General features: G+C 35.5%; 1 protein-coding gene across 4 annotated transcripts in view; it reads left to right on the plus strand.

The window, feature by feature from the left end:
• The window catches only part of PRKACB (protein kinase cAMP-activated catalytic subunit beta), a 65,472-nt gene extending 53,199 nt beyond the window's left edge, over window positions 1-12,273 (plus strand). For all 4 annotated transcript variants that reach the window (XM_052667092.1, XM_052667091.1, XM_052667094.1 and 1 more), the window contains exons 4-10: window positions 811-909; window positions 1,401-1,483; window positions 2,112-2,238; window positions 4,359-4,454; window positions 5,384-5,506; window positions 6,707-6,871; window positions 9,976-12,273. In XM_052667092.1, the coding sequence (XP_052523052.1) occupies window positions 811-909; window positions 1,401-1,483; window positions 2,112-2,238; window positions 4,359-4,454; window positions 5,384-5,506; window positions 6,707-6,871; window positions 9,976-10,101 (819 nt within the window). In that variant the 3' untranslated portion in view covers window positions 10,102-12,273. The remainder of the gene's footprint in view (window positions 1-810; window positions 910-1,400; window positions 1,484-2,111; window positions 2,239-4,358; window positions 4,455-5,383; window positions 5,507-6,706; window positions 6,872-9,975) is intronic.
• The last annotated feature ends 6,503 nt before the right edge of the window (window positions 12,274-18,776 follow it).

The following is an 18,776-nucleotide window of genomic DNA, read 5'->3' on the forward strand; positions in this document are numbered from 1 at the left end:
CAGGCTTATTTTCATCAGCCTTGTACATTTTCGTGTTTCCAGTGCAGAAAAAAAGTGTGACTTTATGTCATTCTGAAGATACAGATAAATTAAGTAATATGGATGAAGTAAAATGGGGCTTAACATCAGGAAACAAATTGCTAATTCCCAAGAAGTGATCAGCAATCTACCACTTGCTGCCTTGCTGGTAGCTTAACACTGTAATGTATTTCAAGAAGGTAGCATTTAATTTTTTAGTCCTGTCACCAAGCAGTTTGATATAATGCAGAAAAGCAAAATTCATTGAAATGTCACTGAAGTAAGTGTTCATAAGAATGGAAACTTTGAATGTATGTTTTCCTTAGTCTTCTCCTCACTAATGTGTGAACTCTGTAAAGTAAATCAGTTTACTTTGTTCACTTGTAACAAAATTCATAATTAAATACATGATGCAAATTCCTGCCTTTCTTAGCTAAGTCAGAATTACTAGATTTTTACTGAGTTGTCTTGCTGTGGAAGTATCTCTGTTATCAGATCAAAGAATTCTTACGAACATGTAAAAAGATGTTTTCCTTACAGATGCTTATCCTCAGCAGGTAGGAAGAACTGGTGTTTCTTGAGTTATCTGCATAACATGAGTATTACTCTTTAGAATGGTTATCCTTCTCATTCCTTTCTCATTACTTCTGCTGTGCCAATAATCTGTTAGGGTTTTGGCTGTCTGTAAAGATATGTGCTTGTTTTCAAATGACTTTGTTGTACTGAAAAATATATTGGTGATTATAAAATGTCATAGGCTGGAAATTTTTTTGCTTTTTTTTTCTGTACTAGGTTGTCAAGCTGAAGCAGATAGAACACACACTGAATGAAAAGAGAATATTACAAGCAGTGAACTTCCCTTTCCTTGTAAAACTGGAGTATTCTTTTAAGGTAAGCAATTATTTTTATTTTTATTATAGCATTTTAAACAAATAGACATTCTAGCTTAATGTTTATGACTTTGAGGTTTGGGGATGGAGCTATAGGAGATGAGAATATTATAGGCTTAAGATTATATTGTAATAATATGGTCTATTATATTATAGACTTAAGGGTGCAAGTTCATAGTTTGTGGTCAGCATTTCACTCTTTGCTCCTTCATATCATTCTACACCATTCTGTGTCAGGAGCCCACTAATTATCGTTATATCGTTATATTTTAATATTAATTTTAGTAGATTTCTTGACATTCTGATACTCCTTTTTGTCGAGTGTCAGCATTTTTCCAAGAATTTTTTACCTGTGTTTCTTTTTATTTATTAAGGTCATTGGATGTCTATAATTTTTCACTTTCATTCTTTAATAAAATATACTGTATCTGGGAATTATAAACACTATAGAATGTCTAGTACATATTTATGTGTATTTATTTGCTTCTTTAGGACAATTCTAATTTATACATGGTAATGGAGTATGTTCCTGGTGGTGAAATGTTCTCACATCTAAGAAGAATCGGAAGGTTCAGGTAAGAAGTCTTACTAAAAATATTCCTTCAAAAATAGTTCTACTGCTAATGTGGGAAGAGTTTCATAAAATGTGTTACTGTTAATGAAAAAGTTCTGAAGGGATAAGTGCATTTAATTTTGCCTTCTTTTAGCAGACTAATATATGCAATGAAAAAATTATAATTAATTTTCAGTTTTTTTAATACAGATATTAGTAATCTAGGTATAATAGAATCTAGGAACTGCTTTTTTTTCTATTTTTTTTTCCATTTCCTAATTCTTGTAATTAGGAATTGTTATGCACATTGGCACTGAAACTGATAATGGTTTCGAAAAGTGAAGTTTAAAATCTGAGTTTAAGTTCTATGCTGTACAGTATAACCATCTTGATTTGAAAATATATTTTAAATGCAAAACCTAAGAAATTAGATTTAATGTATGAAAGTATCAGTTCTAAAGTACTTGCTGGTTGTTTTTGCAGTGGTTGGGGGAGGGTTGTGTTTGATATAGATTTTTGTTTGGTTTTTCTTTTTGTTCTTAGTATACAATACAAGAACTGATTAAAAGAGCTGTCTCTGGCAATCTGGTGGTTGTTTCAGTATTTTGGCATAGCACTGAGTTCCTTAATATTGTTTTAATTCTTCACAGTGAACCACATGCACGGTTTTATGCAGCTCAGATAGTGCTAACATTTGAGTACCTCCATTCATTAGACCTCATCTACAGAGATCTAAAGCCTGAAAATCTTTTAATTGATCAGCAAGGATACATCCAGGTATGGTAGTCTTCATGTATTTGGGGAGTGGACTCTCATTTCACAATGCAGTTAGGTAATTGTAGCAAATATGTTTAGAATAAGTGAGCTGGTTGGCATGTTAGCATATGCTCTGGGGCATCACTGAGCTGAACTTCCTGTGACTGAAACAAAGTATGCACACTTTCATTGCTTATGCCAACTTGTCAGGATTCTCCTTGTGGTCTGTGGTGAGGAGGAGGTGATGATGTGGCTCTGTTCATCTGAGCTACATTATACATCTGCCCTAAAATGAGAAGGTACTCTACAGTGTCTGGTTCTCTGCATTGTCTATATAAGCAGTTGAAGATGATTAGATGTCAACATCTGCAATATAGTACTTAATTTCAGGCAGTACTTAGTCTCACAGCATTGTAGAGCCCATAACCTTCTCAGCAATTCAGATCAGAATTGCAGTGCTGCAAATGATTTGTTTTACAACAGCTTCTCAGCACCGCTTCAACTTCTTTTTAGTTTCTCTGCTTGTGATCAAAACGACGAATGGGAAAGTGATGTACAGCAACAAGCATTCTGCAGTACCTTGCAGTTCTTACACCGTGGAAGCTTCTCTTCCCTCGTAGTGTCACCTTTAGCCTAAGTCTAACAGTAAAATAAATTATGAAAACATGGAGAGAAGTGGAAAGGACTCTTAACTTGAGTTTTTTTAACAGTACAGTAATACTGCATAGAAAACAAAATAACACTGTAGAGAGAAGAGAAATATGAATTTCATTAATGTGGATAAAGAGTACCATGAACATAAACCTATGAATGTCTTTTGTAGAACTGCTGACTCTCTGTACTGAACAATACATTTTTATGATGGTGGGCAAATTGCAAATGGTAGCAGAGCCAGCAGTCAGTCTTCCCATGGCAGGTTCTTTAGTTTCTGCTTCTAAACAAAGGGAGTTTGATGTTCATGTGTTCATGCTGCAGTTCCAACTAAACTTTGTTTAAAAGCTCCATTATTTTTCTTTTTGAATTTTAAAACAGTTACTTGTTTGTCCCATGCCTGCAGTATATTCTTACTCAGATTAATATGTATTCACCAACACAGCAGGAATTCTTTGCTGACTGAAGCAAGTCAGCATGTTTGCTCTCTCCATTCAGTTGCAGGTGTGATTGCTGTTGTTTCTATGAAAAATGAAGCAAAAGCTGCCTTGGTAGTTTGGCATTTAGCTTGTTAACTACCTCTGTGTGACCTTACTGTATCAGAAACATTGACACAAGTTGTTGTGTAATTAGTGATACCAAGAAGGAGGAAATAAAAGGAAAGGATCCTCAAATAAGCAAAGACTTGATAGGTTGAAACTGGTCCCAGAATTTCAAAAGTAACCTGCTGGCTTCCATATGTATTCTGCAATATGGTCCAGGAAAACTCCCAGCGTGAAAGATGAAATAGCATGCAAAGTTCTGAAAACTTACTGCAGAAAACATGACAAGTGGAATGAAGAACCCTTAACTGCCAAGAACTTGTCATTTGTGACTACAGTTACAGCTACATTTTCCCCACATACACAATCTTCAGATAAGTAAGCTGGGTTCTGGTGATGCTTTCAAAGATATTCAGAATGAGAAGTTACTGGAAGACCTCTTCTACATTGTCATATTCCCACACTATTTTTTCCTTATAACCTTCATACACTTCTGCTATGAAAACTTCCCCAAGATTCTCTGATGTCTTAACCCTTTTTGTGATTCATTTATTTGTCAACTGAGGGAAAAAATGAATATCTTGTTTATATTTACATTCTTAGAATTTTTAGTGGTATAAGCAGTCTGATGTGAAAAGTAAAAGAAAATATATTAATATTTTGTGGTACGTACAGATGAGGGAATTGTAGCTCCTACTGATTATTGAAATTATAAACAGAAGAGTTTTCGAGGGAGAGAATATTTATTTTTGTGTTATTTATTTTATTATGAGAAAAACAAAACAAAACAAAACAACTGTAAGTGAATTAAAATTACTGGAAAAAAGTTGCCATATAGGATGCATGTGACTGTGTGATAGCACGTGATCTGACACATAAATTTTTCCCATGTATAAAATTCCTCTCCAAAATATTTCAGAGGTACTTAATTTTAAATTCTGATGCCAGGTCACGGACTTTGGCTTTGCAAAAAGAGTAAAAGGAAGAACTTGGACGTTATGTGGGACTCCAGAATACCTGGCACCTGAAATAATTCTCAGCAAGGTACATCAGTTCTATAAATGAGAATTGTCCGTCATGTATGTGGTGTGATTAAAAGGTATTACCTAATTATTAATCTCTGAGGGATGAACAGTTGCTGGTAGTTGAAAATTCAAATTATTGACAAGTTGTAGTGAAGTATACAAAATGCAAGTTTTGCATCATAAGTGTTAACAGACTAAAAGAGGAGCTCCAGAACTGCGTAATGGTTGAATCAGTAGTCATTGGAAAACTACTTGCAGTGTTTTATGTTTAAAGCACATGAATCAAACATGGAAAAACACCGGTCTTGCATGTAAATTATACGCAGCCTCATACTTGTACTCTATTTGAACATTGAAGAAATCTTGTAGCTGTGGTATCTTTTAATGTTTTGCAAAAGAAAAATTTTTATAGTTCATGGAACTGTTCATTATATTCATAATCTTGTTAAATTATTCACTGAGTAGTTTAATTAAATACCCTTTGTAGGTCTTTAAACAGAAAAAAATTTTACTTTAGGAGAAAGTGTTGGATGTTTTTGGTTTTTATGATGTTAGACCTATAAAGCAGCAAAGGAAGTTGCAATGCCTCTGTTACAAATTCTCCATAGTTGATTATTCAAGAACAACTGAGTCTTGACCTTGAGCTTTGTAAAAGATCTCAGAGGGAACACATGAAATTGGGGCTAGGAGGGTTTTCTGTATTTATATATTCTATACATCCTATCGGTGCAAGGATATCACTGGGAATCAACACAAGAATTTGTGCGAAGTATTTTGCTTTCATTACAGTATAGCTGTTAAAACTGGAGAACTTCAGTTTGTTTTGAACTAGGGTGTATTAAATGAGCAAAAATATATATTTTTTATATTTTCTTTCTTTACAATATATAGCAAATGTTAAACTCTTTTAGAAATGGTGCTAACTGTGTTTTTTCTGGTTTTATCCAGGGTTACAACAAGGCAGTGGATTGGTGGGCATTAGGAGTGTTAATCTATGAAATGGCAGCTGGATATCCCCCATTCTTTGCAGATCAACCCATTCAAATTTATGAGAAGATTGTTTCTGGCAAGGTAAGTAAAGACTCTGTATGTTTTCATAAGCACAGTTTGTTTTTCACTGTGTTTGTAGTACCTGATTTTTATGTGGAGTTGATGCAAAATTCACTGGATGCTGTGGACACTGAGCAATTTGGAATGAATATAGCAGAGGACTGGAATTGGATGATCTTAACGGTCCCTTTCCAAACCAAACTTTCTATGAATATGGGAAGAATTTGTAATGAATACTTATTAGGTACAGGCATTGTGATAGTAACAATAATCAAAGCTTTAAGAATCCAGGTGTTTGCAGCCTGCACAGTTCCCTGACATCAAATTTAAAATGCATATTTTTAAATTTACAGCACTGTAGTATTATACCTTTCTATGCTTGGAAAAAAAATGATTCAGTAACTATTAACAACCACTCACCAGTACGTTGTTTATCTCGCTATTTTCTTTATAGAAATGTCTTTATAGCTTTTGAGAAGCTCTAAAGTGTTTCCATAATTCATAGTAGTTTTCTTCTGCAGCAGCTAAGTGCTGTAGTTTTGATGGGTTTTTTTTGTTTGTTTGTTTTTGTTTTCAAATTTTACCTATTTTGCTTTACATATTTACTGTTTATCATCTGATTTGTTCTTAAGTCTATGAGTGGATGGCTGTGGAAACAGCACTGGACTTGAGCACTGGAAACTCTAGTATTCTGTTCTCATATATCAGTATATTTGTATCTCATATCTCAGTATATTTCCTTTAAATCTTAATTTAATAGTTTAATTTGTTGTGCATTTAGTTCATTACTTAGAATACTTGGTGTATATGAATGTTATTACTATATATATTCTATCTATATATGCACACAGAGTGTGTGTGTATATATTACTTGCTATATACGAATTGCATATGTAGTGTGTTTATGCATGTAATTTAAAAATTGGCTCCTAGAAATTAGTTGAGAATGCCTTGAAATGTGGTTGTGTTGTTGTGAAACTAGTTAATAATATTTAGATCTAGCTTTTACGTCGTTGTTATATTAAATTAATATTTTCCCCCCAACTCAATCAAATCTAGAAAATTCCAGATCAGAAAATGATAGATGGGGAAGGTAATGCTATTGGTAAAGGCTTTCTGAAGCAGAAAGTGGCACCAGTGCTTCTCTTTGTGTGAACATTTTTTTGCTTATACAAGGGAAGAATCAAATCTGTACATTAATGTTGTGGATGTACATTTCAGGTAAGGTTCCCATCACACTTCAGTTCAGACCTAAAGGATCTTCTAAGAAATTTACTCCAGGTAGATTTGACCAAACGATATGGAAATCTCAAGAATGGTGTAAATGACATAAAGAACCACAAGTGGTTTGCGACTACAGATTGGATTGCCATTTACCAGAGAAAGGTAAGACACTTCCTGAATCAAATGAGAAGTTGAAGTCAAATTTCTAATTATTTTGTTAATTTTAGCATTCTTAAATGTGTAATTTTTCAAATGAGAAAATGTGAAAGTAGTTGAACATATAAGATTGAGGATTATATATTGATTGAATTATGTTTGTTTCTTGTTGCCATTTTATCCTGGACCTCCATATACTCATGTTGTCTTAACACATGTTTGTGCTTTAGTCTATTCCTGGAATATCTCAGAATGAGCCATCTCCTGCCTCTCTTGCTTTTTATTTAATCCCTGCTATAATGGCATCTATAAATACTACACAGCAGAGAGGAATCTGTTTTCCTTTCCAACTACTTCTTAGCAGTCAGGCTGTGCTTTACTGGGGAGAAACTCTAGCCAAAGCTGAAGTACCACTCTCTCTGATGAAATAGTATTCTCCCTTTTGCTCTTGCTCTTGCCTTACCTGTGACTGGAACAGGTTCACATGTATGTATCTGCTGGAGATATTCTCATTCTGACACTACACTGCAGCTGATTGTGGTTTCATAAATCACAGCAGTGACTTACAGAGCCCTTCTGAATCCTGTTTTGTGATATTTTTAGAATGGCTTTCTAGACCTGCCTGTCCAATGTGAAATCTAATGTGGCATTTAATAAGTTTGGTGCCCAGTATGCACTGTGAACTTGCATAAGAATGAAAGTAAAACACAGAACTTGGGGGGATTTGGAGAGCATGGGGAGCCAGTAGCAAACCAGAGGAGTATAGTAGTGCTTTCAGGGATGAGTAAGACAGGGCTTGGAAAGGACACTGGGGAAAAGAGGAAGTATGACTGCAGTTCAGTGTGGGTCTGTCTTCCAGTAGCTCCAGATCTCCCTCTCCCATGGAAGCTAGTTGAAGCTAGTAATTCTAGTATTCAAAGTCGAAGTTGAATGTTGTCTGTATATTAGTGAGTTACTAGATTGTTTAGATTGTTTAGATGGATTGTTTAGAAATTATTTGTTCTTTTAAGGCAACCTCTGAATTGCTTTTTTTTCAATAAACGCCAAAAAAGACTAAAATAATTCTGTTGGTGTTGTCCCAGAAGAATCGTGTGGAAGAATCGTTTAGTATTCAGAATTTGATAAAAAGGTTGCATACTATAGAATAACAAACACTTCAAGGAGCTGCTTACCATCATTGAAATGAAACAGTCTTGACTAGAGGCATGAATTTGCTGCTGTAACAGAAGTATTTTAAAGGACAAACTTAGGTACTAACAATAGTTTATAAAAAGAAACTGGTTGTTTGGCTACATGAACTGACAGTGCAGTTGTTATGGCATTTGCTTATATATTAATTACTAGAAGACAGGATGCAATTAAGACATCTGATATTCATTGTGTTAAGTATGGATGTTTTAAGAAAAGATTTCCCTCTGCAGAACTGTAATTATCTGCTCTCTGCTTGCTTAATGCCTGTTTACAAGATAATTTTAAACACTATTAGTTTCATTCCATAGTATGCTCTTTTGGGACACCCAGGCCCCATTATTTTAAAGCATTATAATATAATATAATTTATTATATAAAATTATATTATTGAAGGTAGCATTTTTAGTACACTGCTGTAGAAATTTACTTTTACAGAAACAATAAATATTTTTAAAAGATGAACTGGTACTACAGGCAGAATAGCTGTTACTAGTTTTAAAGGACTGTGTAAAGTGATACAGAAGAACTTCGAAGCTTCTAATTCTACAAAATAAATACAGTAATACTAGAGGTCTGAAACAACAGTGTACATTGTAGTCTCATTTAAGCAATCATTGAAATACAGCAAAAAACTTAAGTTTATGCCAGCTTCACACAAGCTGTTAACACAGCATGGATTTTCCTGTATAAACCTAGTGTTCCTTGGCAGCTAACCAAATAGGAATAATATTGTTATGCTGCAGTCTTAAGTAATATATTCAGTTACTTAGTATTTCAGGTGAGATAAAATCGTGTTTTCTTTGTGTGCTTGCATGGCTATTTATTAAAATGCTGCTTGATAATATGGTATACTTAGGGTCAAACAGGTATTTTCACTGTAAAACAGTATTATCTCCTGCAATCTCTTTTTAGCTATTTCCTCAGTTAAAATAGTAGGAAAAATGTTGTGAAATACAGACACAAATAGCTGTCTGATGCATCTCATTTGAACACCTTCTGTAATTCCAGCAGTAAATAAGACATTTATTGTTCTCCGAACTTTATTATAAGGCAGTAATTGAAAATTAATTTGGGAAGACATAAAAGTAGAATTTAGATAATGGTAAGTGTATGATTAACTAGGTACTTACTAAGGCTGAGAATATTCTCAGTATATATAACCTAAAGAGATACCTTGTTTTAGGAACAGTACAGTATGCTCCTGATAACTGTAGCATGGTCCATAAATGCAGAAAGCTCGTGTTATTTTCAAGCACACACTCTTCTTGGGAAGTTCCTGCAAAACAAACTATCTGATCACTTTGCATTTCCCAGTTGTTATAGTTTCGAATTTGCATTGCATCAAATAATATTTAAATTTTGCATGAAGATGGATAAATTTTCTAAGGTCAACATCAAAAAGTAGCAGGTTCTGTCAGCTTTAAGAAGCAGCAGTATTGAGAATCCTAAAAACAACTGTTTCTAATATATAAATGTGAATTGCTTACTACCATGTAGTTGGCATAAGATGCACAGAATTTCAAAGCCAACAATGTGTTTGTGGATTTGAGAGTATGTGCTGCCTATCTTTACCAGGAAGATTTTTATTTTCCAGTAAGAGAAGAGGTTTAAGTTACGTATGCTTGGAAGTAGAAAGCAGAAAGGAAAGAATTAAATTTGTTATGCAGTGGAAGAATTTTAAATTTGTGTTTGTCGATGAGGTATTAGACTTTTTTAACATCTATTCATTCATCTAGAGCTACATATTCTTAGGCTGATTTTATTTATTTGCCACAACTTTTGGCTGGTTTGCTATACTATCTACTTTCTTGGCAGGCCTTGAGAAGTAATGGGAAGGTGGCTATGCCTGTTATCATAGTGCTAAATCTGAAGGTATTAGATTGATAACATTTAATGTGCTCTTTTTTTTGTAAACACAGGTAGAAGCTCCATTCATACCAAAGTGCAGAGGCCCTGGAGATACCAGCAACTTTGATGACTATGAAGAAGAAGATATTCGTGCGTCTCTAACAGAAAAATGTGCAAAAGAATTTGCTGATTTTTAGTAGGAGTAGGAGGACAAGATGACATCAGGGCTCACATTGGGATCTTTGCACTCTGTTATCAGATGAGGTGGAGCTGAGACCATCATATGTCAAAACAGTTACCTAGTTACTTCATTCCACAAAGCTGACTGAGGTCTTTATTGCCATCTTCCATGTGTGCGGTTTGCACCAACCCTTCTAACTAGGCACAATTAAGCAAGCACTGTTTGTGCAGTAACACAGAATAATAGACCACTTTCCTACTTAACTTTGGTTTCTGTCGTTCTTTGTTTCTGTGTATTGTTCATTTTTCCCCTTTAAAATGAAGTAGTTTTTTACCCAAGAATGCTCCATTTTATTTTGAATAATGTATTATTTGTGTGAGTGAAATGGAAGGTGTTGCGGCTAGTGTGATTTAGACTGAAGTGAAAGGTAAATGTTGCTTCTAGTCTGTGCCAGCCAATAATTCTTGTCTGTCTCGTGTCTGATGCTACAATTTATAATAATTTTTTAGTAGCTCAGACTAAACCTAGCCAACATTTTTAGCGTTTTTGAAGGTAGTATTTATCGCCATATAAATGTCTGCTAAATTAACTTTAAAATGTTTCTTCCTGGGGACTGACCAAAATTCAGTAGAATCAATTGGAAGGCTTAAGTAGGAGACAGTAGCTAGACCCCGTGCCTTGGTTTTCTACATCCCTGCGGTTTTCGTCACTGCCTCCTTCCTTTGTATTTCCACCTAGGCAGTAGGTCAGTTGCCATAACCAGACTGTACCACCGAAAGCTTACAGTCTCAAGAGAGGGAGTAATTCCATCTGGTCTGGATTTTGGACCATATTTAACCAAGTCAACTTACCAGCATTTCAGTTGGCCATATGAAATGACTTTTTTAAGAACATTAACCCTAAACTCTTAAAGGAAGTTTTGGTCAGTATTGTAGAGAATGACTCATTTTTATTTTATTTTTTTTTCTTAGCCAATATTTGGGCTCCCAAAGTATTCTTTGTTTTAAGCCTTTTTTGATATTTTTTTTTTTTTAAGGCATCCTTTAAAAAAAAAATAAATAAATAGAAAATGATGTTAAAGCAAAAAAAGCCACAAAAAGTAAAATGTGCTCTGCCATTAGCTTGTGAAAAGCAAATGGTTTAGCAAATGCAAAATAATGTTCTAGATGCATTGCTGGATGAACACGGTTATTTTTTGTTAGCTGTTAAGAATAAGAGGTTATTGCCAAGTTTTATTCTGGTATACTATATTAGTAAACTGAGGATGGAGTACTGCTACAATCACTTTCTTTTTAATTACAGCACTTCATTCATGAAGAAAAGAGACAAAGTTTAGAAACTGCAACAGCTGGTTTTATTTTAGTTACATTGTGTCTTCATTTTTAACCTACTTTCTTTCAATCAACCGGAATGTATGGTCACACAGATATAAGCATTTGGGCTTAATTATGTTTTGTATACTCTCACCAACTGACTTAAAAGATATTGCTGTCATGTGCTAGCTTTGGGCACTTTCACACATTTATTTCAATGTTAATAATCAGTGGCTCAGCACTTTTTTGGGGGTTGCTTTTAAACTTATTCATAGTAGTTTTATTTGTACACTTGATTCTGGCTCTCTCAATGACCTGTCTTAAAACAGCGCATCAAAACAGTTTAAACTAGACTCATACTTCATGACAAATTTACCTGCATACAAGGATGAATTGTTTTTAATAAAACTGAGCTCTATTGATACATAGCCATTGCATTTGTTTGAATGTCAGAGAAAATAAACCACTGACACTCCTTCCTTTTAAACTGTATGACACTCCTTTAAGAAAAGACTTTGTAGACATTTTACAGAAGAGTATGAGGCGTACCATCAAACATTCTCTGTTTAGGTTGTTGAGCATTTTTGCACAACATCTTTAGGAGGCTGATACTGAATGCAGTCTTTGTCCACCCATATTTACATATTTGCAAGAAAAGTATAAGATACTTTGCTGTAGCAAATTTTATGTAACAAAGATATGTCGTCACATTAATAAATTTAAAGAAATCCTTTGTATGAAAATGTTAAGATCTTTTGTATTTCATTTAGACCAAGGACATGCTGCTGTATGCTAGCTGTATGCGATAAATTCTACAGTAACTTTGTTGTCGTTTATGAACTTTAAAAGATTTTAATAAATGTTGGAGATCACAATTTGATTCTGTTATGATTTTAATTTTTAGTCATTGAAAAATTCTGATAAGATTCAGAGATTTTCTGTTTTGTAAAATACTGTAATCAATCATCTTGCGTGTACTATAAGACAAAAGTCTAGGAAATTGGTTCTGACGTGTCTGTCTGATATCCAGAATAAATCTACGTGGGCATAAGTGGGAAAGTCATCTTAATGCCATGATATTGTGGTATTTTTTAATTTTATGAAAATCCCGTTAGAAAGTAAAATACTTTTCCAATATGGCATAATAGACTTCAGTATGGAAATGAGATTCTATTTTGGAAAAGGAGGGGAAGTGTGCAATTTCCAAGGCATTAGTGAATACATTTGACAATGTGAGTATTATACAACCCTCTCATTTAAACACAGTCATAAAATATAACTGCAGAATATTATGTTACCTGTATTTAATTTGAAAAATCATTTTCACAATATGGAAAAATTGTATATCTATGACAGTAGAAGCTTGTTAATTTTACACATTTGAGGAATTAAGTGTTGAACTATATGGTATATTTTAATTGTACTCTAGTTGTATGTAACTTTCATTTCCAACATAAAGGATTGTATCTCATTAAGTAAATTGCTTTTTTATTATCTTGTCAGTTGCATTAAAACCCTTATTTTTAAATCCTTTAAAGTATTTTACTAATTTTTGCAAATAATTAGATGTTTTTAAGTGCTGCAATAGTGTGCAATATAGTAAACATTTATATACGGAAGTGCAAATTAAATTATGTACAACTCTCACGCTGCTTCTTTGTGAATCAAAATGTTGTATGATGAGTCACTGCATCTCACCACACACTGCAACAGGTCTTTGAAACAAGATGAGAAGGTTAGGACCCATACTGCCCATACTAGCTGGGACCCATTCAGATTTGCACTAGTTAGGATGGTTGGAGAACGCGGTACAGAGCAAAGGCACTTGAAGAAGCCAGTGAGTTGGACTTCTTAGACAATCAAAAGAAAATAAGGTGATCATTATCAGCAGTATTGTTTGTCTTCGTATTTTCACATTCAGACTTGCTGCTTTTTATTAAAGAGAATTGCCTGTTTTTAAATTGTCTGCAGATCCCGCTGTACAAATATGTGCTGTGTCTCATTGTGCTGTGAAACAACTGATAGAAGTAAAGACTGTTAATGGTCTTGGCACTGTCTGTCTGGAGGCTTTTTCTGCAAGTGTTGTTCTGAGAGGCTCTGATACCTCTGTCTGTAATGCAGCTCCTCTTCTCCCCAGTTCTGATCAACGCTTCGACTTTTTGCTTATGCTGTGTTTGCTTACGCCTACTACTGTGGTTTTGTGGGTTTTTTGTTTCAGTCTAAACCAGTGTTGCATTTTAAGAACTTGTTTACTTTTTCTAAAGATAATCATTTTGCAGTTCCTTAGATGATCTGCTTTTACTAAAACTCCCATGCAAACACAGCATGTCCAGCAGTAACTTGAAGGTGTCACTGAAATCTGTTCTTCTGATTTGCTGTACTTACAGGGGAGTTGTCCCAGATGAGAATTTGGGAAGATCCAGTCAATAGGAAATTGGTGAAAGCGCAATTTTGTTGTGGAGATGGGGTGTGTACAGCTGATCTGGTGTCTGACCAAAAAATGAGAAAAAAAGAATTTAAATTATGACCACTGTAAATGGGTTCCACGAAGATGGTTAAATATCTATAGGATAGTAAGTATGTCATCTTCCATAGGAATTATATAAAGTGTTCCTTAGAAAGACAAGACAGGCATCTCAGGAGAAGACCTTAAGATAGCTTATTTTTCTAGCTTTTGAAGTTGATGATGATTGTTTAAATCTGAGGTCTAGTCCCATTTTTATCTTCTCTTGGTATTTGCTTGGTTTGTTCTTATTGTTTTTGTTTGTTTGGGTTGGTTTTTGTGTGTGGTGTGTGTGTGTGTGTGTGTGTGTGTGTGTGTGTTGTGTTGTGTATTTTTTTCTAGACTACTTAAGCTTTCCTAGTTTACTCTTACAATTCTCTACTATTTAAAGTCTGTACCTAAGGTGAATAACAGCCATTTGAGGCTTCCACTGAATCATTTGGATGAGCTCCCAATGCACTACTTCAAAATAAGAATAATTTCCTTTAGAAGCCTTATAGTCTGGATATTTTTTCCCTCCCTCAGAGGGTCAAATACAAATGCGTGTGGGGAAAAAAAAAAAAAAAAGGGGGGGGGGGGGGAAAGTGTTTCCAAAATTGTGTCTTTCTTTTAAATTTAAAAGCAATTCATTATTTATGGTCAATGAATTATGTAGAAAAGACCCAGAGGTGGACTTGCACATTCCTTATTTGTGCTCAGGTTGCAATTTTCAGTTTTCATAGACAACGTGACAGCAATTCATTAATTGCAAGTTCTCTTCACGTTGAGAAGTAGCCTGTATAAGAGTGATACATCTTGATATATCTATATATGATATATCAATACAGATAAAACAATTCACCCAATAGATGGACATGACTGCAGCGCAAAAGCTCCTTAGGATGAAAAGTTCTTCTCTTAAGGAGTTTGATGACAGAAAACCATATTAGCAGTTTTCCTGTGCTGGGAGAAAGAAGCTAATCTTTTTCCTTTGCTTCCAAAATGCTGGGAAGAACACTGCCAGGGGATATTTACCCAAGTGGAGCAAGGTCTCAGCGGTCTGGTGTGTAGTGTGGTGCATTTTGAATCCATCTGGTCAGTTTGAAAATTCCAGGAAAAAATATTGGTGAGTAAGACAGTATTGAGAAAACTGAAAGTGTTGGCAGAAAGGCTTGATCCTTCACCTTAGCACCAAAGTACTGAATTCAGGAGCCAGAGAGATTGTTTTCACGTAAATGAAAAACACCACAGATGCTTGATGTTTTAGTTTTGCTTATTCTGTTGCTTTCTTTGGAATAAGATCATAAATAGTGAAAAGGAGTGAAATGAAAGCATTTGTATTATGTAAATGACTTGTAAATAGAGAATATTTAAATGCCTTATAAATCACCTATATCCTACAGGTGTATTTCTCTACATACAGTGATTATTAACCTTTGTGGAAAGAAATCCTCCATAACAAACCGAAAAAGGCACTGGCAAGGTGTGGTCCTTGTTTTTCACTTTCTTTGTATCACTTAGAAAGTAAAAATGTGTTCTTTTCTAACTTTCTGCTCATCAGTTTGCTTAATATTACTTCTGTTATCAGAAGATCTTGGTGGCAGAATCAGCCTAAAGGCTACATGATACGGTGTCTGCCTGATGGTGTTTTTTTCACCTCTGTCCTTACCAAGATAGTTTATGCTGGGAAATATGTCTTTTCTTGAACTTTTTATACTCCAGGCTACAATGAAAATCTGCAAATCAAAATGGATCCCGATTCCACTTTAACATGACTTCTCAATTCCAAAATGCTCTATTTGCATTCATTTGCTTGTAGATGGCACGTGGAAATGATGTGGATCAGGATGTGTGAGAAGTGCCAGCTGTGGTGTGTAGGAAGAACAGGCAGCTTGCACAGTGCCCATGGACAAGTAGTAGCAAAGGAGAAATTCGGGTAGGAGCATTTAGATAATAAGAAGGTAATGTATGCAATACCAACCATGAATATCTGTTGCTTATCTATTATGTTTTGCCTTTAAATCTTTTATGAAGTAATTAGTAACTAATGCTTGTAATGTTTTTAACTGGGTTTTATATCAGTAACAAAGAAATTTTTTGCTGCTGACTTGAACAAAAGCGTTTTTCTGTACTTTGTCTGCACCAGCTGCATGAAAATTCTCCTAAAAATCCAGGACTGCTTAATTCTATTTTAGTTAGAAGCTAGGATCCGAGTGTTTTCTGTTTTAATAGCACCAGTCCCATTTATTTATTACCTGCATTTGAAATTTCCGAAGTCCTGTGCTTTAAACAAAGATTTTTCACAGTAACATCATTTCTAAACTGGTTCACTAAACATACAGTATTAATAAAAAGATGTGTATCTTCTCTGTTAGGGGAGCTGAATACCAATCAAGTTTAGATGCATCTCTATGTTACTTCTACTACTAACCGTAATTGAACTGTTTAAAAGCAAAAAAAAATCCCAACACATTGCCCACTGTTCTTCTGCATGAGGTCAGCACCAGAGCAGCTGGAGGGAAAGTGAAGTTACAGCAACCATGTTCTTCAGGGAGTCTCAGGTCAGAATTCATCAACAATTCAGAGATCAGTAAATGTATATTTTTAAAAGGTCAGCCTCACTGTTAAAACCTTAATGAATAACTTCTGAATGCCATGTCTGCTCGTGTTCACATGTGGCTATCTGCATGGTTTGGGTTTTGTTTTGTATCAAAGGAGGGTAGAGAGGAAAAGCAGGGTCTCCTGCTGCGTGGTGGGAGTGCCCTGCTGCAACAGGGGTTTTTCATTCCTGCAGTCACTGGTGCTGTTTGCAATCTCTGCCTAAACCACGCACACGTCCCTTTGTCTTTTGTGTTTGTGCACAAGGTGTAGAACTGCATTGATTGCTTTTAGTTTTCTCATAGTTCAGGGCCTATGGAGCCTTGAACTTCTGACACCAAGATGAATTTGTGAACAAGCTTCTGCTCTTCTTCATTAAGTGTATACCTGGTCCTGAATCTTACTGCCTTCAGCTTCTAAGAAAACCTTTTGATGAGAAGGTGATATATGAATATTACTTTGGTGCTTTTAAGGAAAAATTAATGACACCTCAGCCTGTGCAGGATTCAGCAGAAGCCTTCATTACATGAACAGCTGTAGAGCAGCTGTTAATGGACCCATGTTGAAAACAGAGGAAGGCTCAGCACAGCTGCACTGGCACACTTGATTGCTACTGTCAGTTGGCTGCTGGAGAAGCTGGGTGCCAGTCTTACCTGCTGGAAAAACAATAAGAATTTGGAAAAATAAGATAGGATTTTTAGAAATGGAGGAGGTGTTTGGTGTTGTCTCTGCAGAAAATATTTTCCAGCTTGTTATCTGTGTGTCTGTGATGGATGTTTCTTTGAGTGTGGGCCTCTTCTTTGAGCAGTGTTCTGGGAGACCTGCATGGACCTGCAGGTATGCAAATTGCCCTGTCACCACTGATTGCCAAGCCGGGCACTGGGACTGCAAGGCACCCAGCATTTGGCTTTTGATGGTTTCCCAATCATAGATGGGCTTTTTGCCTCTAAGGCAAAATAATAAAAAAAAAAAACCTCCCAGTAAGTGGTGAGCAAGCAAGCCATCAGATTCCTAGTTTAGTGCTGATTTCTTCACGTAGTATTTAAAATACAGTTTAGATTTCTGCTTGTGTTATTACCTACAACTGATTTTTTTTTTCCATTCTTACGTTCAGAAGTGTGGTGTTCTTTTCATTTGCCTCATTTCACATAACCAAACTGCGACCATTCAGATTTCCTGTAGACATGAGCACTATTTCACCAAGTTACTTGAGCTACCCTTATCTAAAATATCTTTATTAAGCTGGATTTTATAATGCTGGTCTTTCAAAGGAATAATTTTTAAAAGCCACTTGCTACATTATCACTTGCCAGGCAATTATGTGGCATGGGATTGTGTTTTATACAGTGATTTCTTGATATGAAGTACATGCTTAATTAGCAAGTACTTATGTCCAGATAGTAGCTTTGTTAAATATAGAGCAGTTACCAGAATAAGAAGGAGCACGACAAAACAAGTAGGGCAGGAAATTCTAAGTGAAGTGGATATAATTCACGTGCAGGGACATTTGCTTAAGCAATTCAGCTTTGCAAACCACAGGAAACACAATCAGAAAGGTGCTACTGGCCTTGTACTGTTGTGAGATTTCTTTTGTATCCTTGTGTGAACAAGGTGCAGTTCCAGACATCTTGTTGGAGATTTATATGTTTACAATGAAGACAGAATACTGTTTACAGTATAAAAATTTCCTGACATAGTAATGCAGGGCATTTGGGGAATGTGTCCCTAAACTGTACTTATGGAGTTAAAAAGCCATTAGTTGATGAATGAGTGTGCTTTTTACTCACACTGCATCACGCATGCTGTGTCACATGCAGGGGCTGTGGGAGCACAGTTCCCTTAGGAGAAATCAGCTGTGCAACCCGCAGGGTGCAGCCAGTGCACGCATGAGACACTGGAAAGCACAAACTGCTGGTAGTCCTTGTCCATCTCTGAAAGTGCTGCAGCTTACAACAGCGAGAAATGCAGTGTAAAACAGGAAAAGAGGGCTACGTGATGGAAAGTAATGCTCTGAGCCTTCCTCTACCTATTGTATTTTTTTTTTTCTGATGTTAAGAAGCTATAAAAATGACATTCTTAATGACTCCTGCTCAGCTTTATTCCCACTGAAACTCATGGTCAATCATCAATAAAAGAGAATCAAAAGTTTTGAGGGTCTCCCCATCAGAATAAAGTATGGAGGTCTCACCTCCAGCATGCATCAGGGGAGTTACATGCGTTAGAAGCAAGGGCTGGGTTGGCACACACTACTCTGCTGAATTCTTGGCACAGGATTTCTGCCTTTCTTCCTGCTCCGGG

Source organism: Tympanuchus pallidicinctus, unplaced genomic scaffold, assembly GCF_026119805.1.
Source record: "Tympanuchus pallidicinctus isolate F22 unplaced genomic scaffold, pur_lepc_1.0 scaffold7, whole genome shotgun sequence".
Lineage (NCBI taxonomy): Eukaryota > Metazoa > Chordata > Aves > Galliformes > Phasianidae > Tympanuchus > Tympanuchus pallidicinctus.